At 42.8% G+C, this 9,652-nt stretch overlaps 1 protein-coding gene across 1 annotated transcript; it reads left to right on the forward strand.

Moving 5' to 3' along the window:
* Nucleotides 1-792: 792 nt before the first annotated feature.
* On the forward strand, nt 793-8,932 carry cisd1 (CDGSH iron sulfur domain 1). The gene is made up of 3 exons (XM_033034348.1): nt 793-933; nt 4,356-4,558; nt 8,515-8,932. The coding sequence occupies exons 1-3, from the start codon at nt 909-911 to the stop codon at nt 8,602-8,604; spliced, it is 318 nt and encodes a 105-aa protein (XP_032890239.1). The 5' UTR covers nt 793-908; the 3' UTR covers nt 8,605-8,932.
* Nucleotides 8,933-9,652: the final 720 nt, after the last annotated feature.

Consider the following 9,652-nt stretch of genomic DNA (forward strand, 5'->3'; position numbering starts at 1 on the left):
CAGCCACAACGCCATGCTGCCCTAGCCTGGTTTGAAGAAAGTTCCCAGCCCAAAACGTCACCTATCCATGTTCTCCAGGGATGCTGCCGCATCTGCTGAGCTACTCCAGCACTTAGTCATGAAAACAGGTCCTTCGGCCCAACTTGCACACACCGGCCAACATGTCCCACCTACACTAGTCCCACCTCCCGCGTTTGGCCCGTATCTCTCCAAATCTGTCCTGTCCATGTACTAAAGGCACTAAATGTAGCCGCCAAGGAACGCAGGGGCGATACATAATAAGAGACTGTGAAATTGACAGAAGGATGTAGGGCTGGGTGTTTATGCGTGCTATTTTCATGATATTTATTTTAGTTGTTTATCTTTTTTTAAATATTTTACCTTGTATGTATCGTTAGCTTTTAGAAATGTTTGAATGGTGCACTGACTGGCTGACATTTTACAATTTCGTTGTACATGGTTCATGTTACAATGACAATAAAGAAACTATTCTATTCTATTCTACCTGTCTAACTGTTTCTTAAATCTTACATTTATTTGATGGTCATTTTTTTGTAAACCCAGCCTGTGCAAGTTCCTTATTTCTACAATATATGTATTTTTGATTATTTATTACTTTGCTGCAGGTAGGGAACTGGCTGCATGTTGTGCAATGTCCTTCAATGGCGTGGAACCAGAGATATGATCTTTGCTTGGAACTGCCAGAGCAAAGATCTTTGGCCAGAGGACGTGGGCGGAGGAGGAGCGCGCTGCGGCTGACGTCAGAGGGCGCCCGGCGACTGACGCCGGGAGATAACCGAGTCCCCGTGACGTCAGGCGCCGGGTCAGCCTTCCATTTGGGACACGTGACGAGCGGCAGGTTGTTACTTTGTTGCCGAGCCCGGGCGAAGGTTGGAATTGGCCGCGTGATGGGGAGCAGTACAGCGCTGAAAGGTGGGGAGTGGGCGAGGGGGGTGGGGGAGGGAGATGCGGAGGAGGAAAGCAAAGGCAAGGCCATGCATGCCCTCTTTTACCATTGCATGCAAGGTAACGGCCGCTTGGACGGGGGTTATTTTCTGCAGAGCGGCTTTTCTGTTTGAGGCGGGATGCAACCCTCCCCGGGCAATGGGGAACTCTCTCTTTCTCTCTGCGCCCATGCACCAGACGACGGGGTCCCATTGCATTGCCACCGCCTCTGCCAAGACCACTGAAGGAGGCGTGCGACCCTTCCCTTGCGAGGCCGGCCCCGATTCCCCGCTGTGATCCGTCGCGGCGCTGCACGCACATAGACCATGCACTAATGTCACCTGGAAGGTCAACCTCACCTCAGAGCTGAAGTCCCCTGACTCAGTCTGAAGAAGGATCTCGACCCGAAACGCCTCCTATTCCGTTTTCTCCAGAGATGCTACCTGGCCCGCTGAGTTAATCCTGCATTTTGTGTCCCTTCGGTTTAAAGCAGCATATGCAACTCCTCCCTAAACATCACTGAAGAACGCCATATCTCTTGGCCTGGAAAAATAAACTGCCAGATAGACACAAAAAAAAGCTGGAGAAACCCAGCGGGACAAGCAGCATCTCTGGAGAAAAGGAATAGATGACGTTTCGGGTCGAGACCCTTATTCAGACTATCTTCGGTTTAAAGCAGTATCTGCCGTTCCTTCCTAAACACAAACCCCCACTGGCGGCAGGTAGCAGACCCTCGGGAGTATCAATAACGGCCCAGAATCTTCCTCCGACATTTATTCTGCAGTTTAATACATGCCAGTCGGCTCCTGAAATCGCGACACAATACCTATCTCCAGATCAAAGACCACATGTGGCTGTAGGAATGACAGCCCACGTTTTCCACCATCGTTCACGTGTCTCTCTCTCTCTTTCTCTGGAAGACCATCTTCCTTGTGCACGTTACACAGTGCAATAACACTTCGAACTAGAATGGTGTAAAGTTCCTTCTCAGCAGAGATGCTGCCAGTCCCGCTGAGTTACTCCAGCTTTTTGTGTCTATCTTCGGTTTAAATCAGCATCTGCAGTTCCTTCCCACACATGGTTAAAAGTCTGAAGAAGGGTTTCGGCCCGAAACGTCGCCTATTTCCTTCGCTCCATAGATGCTGCTGCACCCGCTGAGTTTCTCCAGCTTTTTTGTGTACCTTCGATTTTCCAGCACCTGCAGTTCCTTCTCAAACACATAGTTAAAAGTCTGTCGGTTTTGTTGGTGGGATGCATTCACTTTGAAGGTGCATTGGTTATTATATACGTTAACGTGCTTGGTGGCTGATACAGCCTGAATACAGACCAGGTCACGCAGTGTGTATGAAGGAATTAAAGATGCTGGTTTAAAGCGAAGACCAACACAAAAATATGGAGTAACTCGAGATAGACTCAAAATGAAAGGCCTGGATAGAGTGAATGTAGAGAGCATGTTTCTACTAGTGGGTGAGTCTTGGTCCAGAGGCCATAGCCTCAGAATAAAAGTACATACCTTTAGAAAGGCATTGAGGAATACTTTCTTTAATCAGAAGGTGGTGAATATGTGGAATTCTTTGCCACAGACGGACATGGAGGCCAAGTCAATTGATATTTATTAAGGTGGAGATTGACAGATTCTTGATTAGTACAGGGGTCAAGGGTTATGGGGAGAAGGCAGGAGAATGGGGTTGAGAGAGAAAGATAGATCAGCCATGATTAAATGGCCGAATGTCCTAATTCTTCTAGAACATGTGAAAATGCTGGAGTAACTTAGTGGGTCAGGCCGTCAGGATGCTCCAGAATTTTGTGTCTATCTTCAGAACACACAGTGTTGGAGTAACTCAACGGGCCAGGCAGCGTCTGTGGAGTGAATGGATAGGTAACATTTAGGGTTTAAAGTCTGTTGTAGCCACATAGCTGCCCACACCATCATCGATTCATGCTGGTTCCATCCTAGGCTCTCGCCAGCTTCCTGTTTGCCTTGGCTTCCAAAGTTCAAATGTTCAAATAGTAAATAACCTTGGCTTAAATTGAGGGGGGGAGTGGGAGGTGGGGGGGATCAAATACGTTATGTTGTGTTAAACGAATCATATACTTTAGTATTAACTGTAGTCGTACATTAATTCATGCTGTCAATAATTCATGTACTGTAACTGCATTAACGACTGTCCTCTTGACTGAACAGATTTTTAAAAAAAAGATCTGCAGCATATTTTAAAAATCGAAGGCATTCTCTGTGTCCTTGGTGTTATTGAGAAATAATCAAAGAGGGTGAAAGGCTCAATGAGATAGTCGCCTTTCACCTCTGCAAAACCTTTATCAGGCCCTGATATAATATTGTATTTGGCTTTGGGCACTTATGTTTTGGGAAGAGTTTGTTGGGCCTTCAGGTGACAACAGCACAGATTCTGTATTTTGCTTCATTTTGACAATTGCTAAAAAAAATTGGATTGTATTTAACTTTCCCAATTTGTTAAATAGATCTTTAGAATGCAAGTCCATAGATGTATTAATATGACAGGACAGTGTTTTTGTACAAATCTTTCCACTACAAGTTATGAAACCAATTTTATGAAGTCCAACTGCTGAATTGCAAGCTAATGGCACAAGTTATGTGCTTGTATTCACCAATGTTTCATTAACAAGTAACTTGGTGAAATTGTTTCAAGCTGATGGCTCCTTCGGTTGGCTGTGAATAGATCAGAAATCTGCATTGATTGATGCAGGTTTTTAGCTCTTTTTATTTTATTTTGCTGTTTCTGTGTTCTTCGTTGGAATATGGGCAGAAACCAGAGCACTCGGAGGAAACCCAGGCGGCCACAGGGAAAACATACAAACTCCATACAGACAGCACCCGTAGATCGAACCCGGATCTCTGGCGCACTAAGGCAACAAGTGTACCGCTGCGCCATTGTGCTGCTCATGTTGTTGTTATATGAACAGTTTGCAATGTTTGAGTTGCACCATAGTCTATGGTGCTAACTTCCCAAAAGTTTTTTGGTGTTGCATACCATACACAAAGTATGCAAAGAGTCGCCACGTATAGAGTGGTGACAAAGTTACAAGGTGTTCAGGTAATCGATAATGATTTATTATTAATGTTTTATGTGTCATTCCTAACTGTCACTGTATGTCATGTTGTCATTTGCAGGCAGAGCACCAAAGCAAATTCTTTGTATGTGAATACTTGGCAAAAAAACGTATTCATTCATTCATGTAGCCCCCCAATGGCCCCTCTTTGTTCTCGCCCCCCCCCCCCCCCCCAGTCCCTCTTTGTTCTCGGCCCCCTCCCCCCCCCCCACGCCGGGTTTCGCTTTGTTCATAACAATATTCACTTTGTCAAATAATGTAACAAGCTTCATCATTTCATTTTAATCCACCATTTTCTCTGTTTTTTTCCCCTCACACAGAGTGGGCTGCAGCAATTTCACTGACAATCGGTGCTGCAGCTGTTGGTTACGTGGCATACAGAGCTTTGTATTCAAGAGACAAGGGCTGTAAGTCTCTGGTTAACCTAGACATCCAGAAGGATACACCTAAAGTAGTTCATGCATTTGATATTGAAGACATGGGAGACAAGGCTGTGTATTGTAGATGCTGGAGATCTAAAGACGTAAGTATTTTCAGTTCAGTTGCCTCATTCCATGTTGTGGGGACGTGGGAAAGAGTTAGATATAGCGCTTGGGGCGAATGGAATTAAGGGATATGGGGAAACAGCAGGATCAGGGTACTGATTCTGGATGATCAGCCATGATCATATTGAATGGCGGTGCTTGCTCGAAGGGCCGAATGGCCTCCTCCTGCACCTACTTTCTATGTTTCTACGGTCACACGATTAAACCGGTAGATTTATCCGAGAGAAAGGGAATGTCAGGGATGGTCTTCCAAGGGAGATAGTAACAGTAAATTGGATTATATTGATTGCATTTATGATAAAATTCTTACAAGCAAAAGTAATATCAGGACCGGTCACATGGACTAGGCTCATCTTTGTCAATTGTGTACATTCCTATGAAGTTTAGTTTATCTTCACATGTACCAAGGTAAGGTGAAAAGCTTTTGTTGCATGTTAATCAGTCAGTGGAAAGACTGACATGATTATAATCGAGCCATCCACAGTGTACCGGTACAATATAAAGGGTGCATAACATTTAGTACAAGATAAAGCCAGTAAACTCTGATCAAATGGATCTCAACCTGAAACACCATCTGTCCATTTTTCTCTGCGGATGCTACCTGGACTGCTGAGTTCCTCCAGCACATTTTTTTGTTACTATTTGATTGCGTGTATGCCATGCTTTCACAGAGTCATACAGAATGGAAACTGGCTCTTCAGCCCAACCTGTTCATGCCGACCTAGATGCCCCATGTATACTGATCCCACCTGCCTGTGTTGACCCATCCGCCTAAACCATTCCTATCCATGAACCTGACCAAATGTCTTCTATATGTTCCCAGCCTCAACGACCTCCTCTGGCAGCTCATTCCATACACCCACCACCCTCCGTGTGGAAAAAGTTGTAACTCACATCTTTCCCCAGTGTATAGATACATGATAAGGGAATAATGTTTAGTCCTGAATCTGGATGTGTGTGTTTTGTGCCTATCTTTGGTATAAACGAGATCTGCAGTTCCTTCCTACACAAGACGACTCTTCCTCTCTTCCTCAGGGGAAGAGAATTCCAAAGATTCACTACTGTCTGAGAGAAGAAATCTGTACACACCACAAATATAAATTAGAAAGCCTCTTATAATTAGCTTTGTCCCCTTATTTGTGACTCTCATATTGGTAGAAATCTCTCAACATTTACCCTGTCAACGTCCTTTGGATTCTGTGCTTGAATAAAATCACCCCTCATTCTTCTAACTCCATGGATTACAAACCCAAACTTCGAAACCTTCTCCGAAAGAACAACCTTCTCATTCAAATAATTAGCCTGATGAATCTCCTTTGGACTGTCCCAAAACTATAATATCCTTCATAGACAGGAGGAACTGCAGATGCTGGAATCTTAAGTAAAACACAAAGTGCTGAAGTAACTGCAGGTCAGGCAGCATCTATGGAGGAAATGGATAAGCGGTGTTCTGGGGTTATACCCTTCTTCCGAAAAGTTACTTGTTCAGTCTCTCCATAGATGCTGTCTGACTTGCTTTGTTGCTCCAGCACTTGTGTTTCACTGCTGTATCCTTTTTTGGGTTTGGGGACGAAAAGTGTGCACAGTATTTCAGGTGAGGCCTTAGCGCCACCTTTACAATAAAGAAAAATCTTCCATTTACTGGTACTTAATTTCCAACCCCTTTGCAATAAAGGCCAACATGCCTATAGTCGTAACTACTCGTTAAACTTGCCTTCTAGCTGTTTGTGAGTCATGCACGAGAAGCACTCGTTCCCTTGAGTTGGAGATGTTCCTACTTGTCTGAATAGTATGTATATAATTAAGAAAGCAAGAAAATAAATCATTGTCACTAAAATAATACTTGTTTGTATAAAGGTGTCAAGAACAATGAAAATCAAGTTGAATAGAAATTATAGTTTGACTGGCGATACGTATTCCTTTTCTCCCGAATGCTGCCTGACCTGCTGAGTTACTCCAACATTTTGTGTCTATCTCTACTAATATATTTTGATTTTTTTTTAATCTCACGAGCCCAAAGTGAATTGACTTCCCCCATTTTAATAAGGTATGAACATTCAGTCAGTCCCATTGAGGTTCTGAACCCAAGATGTGGATGTCAATTAAAATGATTTCATAGACCCGATTGCACAGAGGAAAGACTGTTTTATATCTGGGGTGCCCCCTTCAAAATTTCTAAATCTTCAAAATGTATTAGATGCATAGTGTCTCTTGCCCAGAGTAGGTGAATCGAGGACCAGAAGACATAGGTTTAAGGTGAAGGGGAAACGATTTAATAGGAATCTGAGGGGTAACTTTTTCACACAAAGGGTGGTTGGTGTATGGAACAAGCTGCATGAGGAGGTAGTTGAGGCTGGGACTATCCCAACGTGTAAGAAACAGTTAGACAGATACTGTGTAGGGAAGAACTGCAGATGCTAGTTTAAATCAAAGGTAGACACAAAATGCTGGAGTAACTCAGTAACTGCTCGAGTAACTGGAGCAGCATCTCTGGAGAGAAGGAATGGGTGATGTTTCAGGTTGAGACCCTTCTTCAGATACATGGACAGGGCAGGTTTGGAGGGATATGGACCAAGTGCAGGCAGGTGGGACTATGACCTCACCATCTCTAGACCGACTATTTAAACCCTGATTCTGTGTCACTACAATAGCAAAGCCTTCCCACTGCAACCCTTGTTTCTGTACTGCCCGTTCATTGGTCTGATAGTTTAGTTTAGAGGTACAGCACGGAAACAGGCCCTTCGGCCCACCGAGCCTGCACCGACCAGCAATCTCCACATATTAACACTATCTCCACACACACAACAATTTTCATTTATACCAAGCCCATTAAACTACAAACCAGTACGCCTTTGGAGTGTGGGAGGAAGCCGGAGCTCCTGAAGAAAACCCATGCACTCGTGGGAAAAACAAACAGACTCTGTACAGACAAGCACCCATAGTCAGGATCGAACACAGGTCTCTGCCACACTCCAAAAACGTACAGGTTTGTGGATTAATTGGCTTTGGTAAATATTGCAAATTGCCCCTAGTGTGTAAGATAGTGTGTAAGATAGTGCTAATCTACGCAGGTCGCTGGTCGGCGCGGACTCGGTGTGCTGAATTGCCTGCTTCCTCTCTATCAGCAGCAGAACAAGCCTGTAAATACAATATGTATTGATAATATATAATGAACAAAAATTAAATAAATAACCACAGTACAAGTGCAAAAAAACTTGCCTTGCCTTGCCTCTTAGTGCAACTGAAGACGGCCCATAAAAGTTAATAGTTGAGCTTAGTGTTGTGTACTGTTCAGCAGCCTGATGGTTTTTGGGAAGAAGCTATTCTTAAAGCTGGTGGCCACAGTTTTTAAATTCTTATACTCTATGTCCCTATAGTCTGCTGCTATCCTCTTAAATATTTATTATATTTTGATGTTATGCTATTTGTAAACCAAGTGCAGCTCTCAAATGGCAGAAAAGGACTGTGGTCCAAACACCAGTCTCCGTGAGGTACCAATGTATATGTTCGTAAGTGAGAGGAACAGAATTAGGCCAATTCGGCCCATCAGTCATGGCTGATCTATCTCTCCCTCCCAACCTCATTCTCCTGCCTTCTCCCCATAACCCCTAACACCCATATTAATCAAGAATCTATCTTGATACGTGTTTCCAGACTAGAAAAACTAGCATTCACCATTATTATCTATTTGTACGTGAAACAATTATTGTAGAGGCTATCACTGCCTCTTAGTATTAGAGACCAGTTTTGCTTGTAAGTTGACTATATTTCAATCATCTGAAATTTCTTTTGGCAATCCTAAGCTGCATTAATTTCCGACAACTAGTTCAATGAATAATAACTGTATTGTATTTTCTTAAGGTAAGCCCAGAGTTGGAATTATGGAACTAAAGCAGAAAGCTAACCACTTGTCTCTTTTTTTTTAACATTTCAGTTCCCATTTTGTGATGGGGCTCATACTAAACACAATGAAGAAACTGGAGACAATGTAGGGCCATTGATAATAAAGAAAAGGGAAGCCTAATTCAAGGATGATTTTTAAATCTGTAAAATGTGTTTTAATGCTCAAGTGATTGCTGCACACCACCTTTGCTGGTCTAAAATGAAATAGATGTATAAATGTGTGGTACAGACTTTAAAATTTCAGCACTGTTTGACAATGGAAACACTAATTTTGGGTAAGACCATTAAGATGTTCTTTTTAATGTCTGTTTTGTAATTTATTTGTGTTTGTAAAGTGAAATAATATACAGTGATACCATGTCAAATGATTTTCTTCAGAATGTAGTTTACAAAAAGAACATTATTTTGATCACTTTACCAGGGTCAAATGAATAAACGATTGAAACTTGTTTGACGTCTGACTTTTCAACCTTCAGTTGAATAATATTTGCTTTGAAGATAGACACAAAATGCTGGAGGAACTCAGCGGGACAGACAGCATCTGTAGAGAAGAAGGAATGGGTGACGTTTTGGGTCGAGACCCTTCTTCAGACTAGAGTCGGGAAAGGGAAACGAGAGATATAGACTAACTCTAATCCAGGGGTTCCCAATTTTTTTCATCCCGTTTACCCTGGCAACTTTAATAGCACATAACAATGTTATTTCACTTATTTATGAACAACTAATGATGAACAGAAACCGGTTTATCAGAACCAAACACAGTCAGTCAATGAGATAAAATATATACAAATCCAAAATCAACAAATTTACTCCCTGGGTAGGCGAAATTTACCCCCTGAGGGTAAATTTACCCCAGGTTGGGAACCCTTGCTCTAGTCTGAGGAGGGGTCTCGACCTGAAACGTCACCCATTCATTCTGTCTATAGATGTTGCCTGTCCCACTGAGTTACTCCAGCATTTTGTGTCTATCTTCAGTTTGAACCAGCATCTGCAGTTCCTTCCTACACAATATAAATCCTTATTCTTCAAGGGCCCGAGTTTATAGGAAATTACGGGGCTGGACCTGGTCTATTTCCAAAAATAAAGTTTTCATTTATATAGCAATCATCATATCACTGTTAAGACATCCAAATTGTCTGTGCTGTGTGAATAATTGTTGAAGAGCTCTA

Source organism: Amblyraja radiata, chromosome 15 (genome assembly GCF_010909765.2).
Source record: "Amblyraja radiata isolate CabotCenter1 chromosome 15, sAmbRad1.1.pri, whole genome shotgun sequence".
NCBI lineage: Eukaryota > Metazoa > Chordata > Chondrichthyes > Rajiformes > Rajidae > Amblyraja > Amblyraja radiata.

Excerpts from the sequence above, each read along its gene's own strand:
- cisd1 (XM_033034348.1), top strand. The coding sequence starts at position 909 with ATGGGGAGCAGTACAGCGCTGAAAG. Across the intron at positions 934-4,355 it reads GAGCAGTACAGCGCTGAAAG|AGTGGGCTGCAGCAATTTCA; the intron begins GTGGGGAGTGGG and ends CCCCTCACACAG. Across the intron at positions 4,559-8,514 it reads GATGCTGGAGATCTAAAGAC|TTCCCATTTTGTGATGGGGC; the intron begins GTAAGTATTTTC and ends TTAACATTTCAG.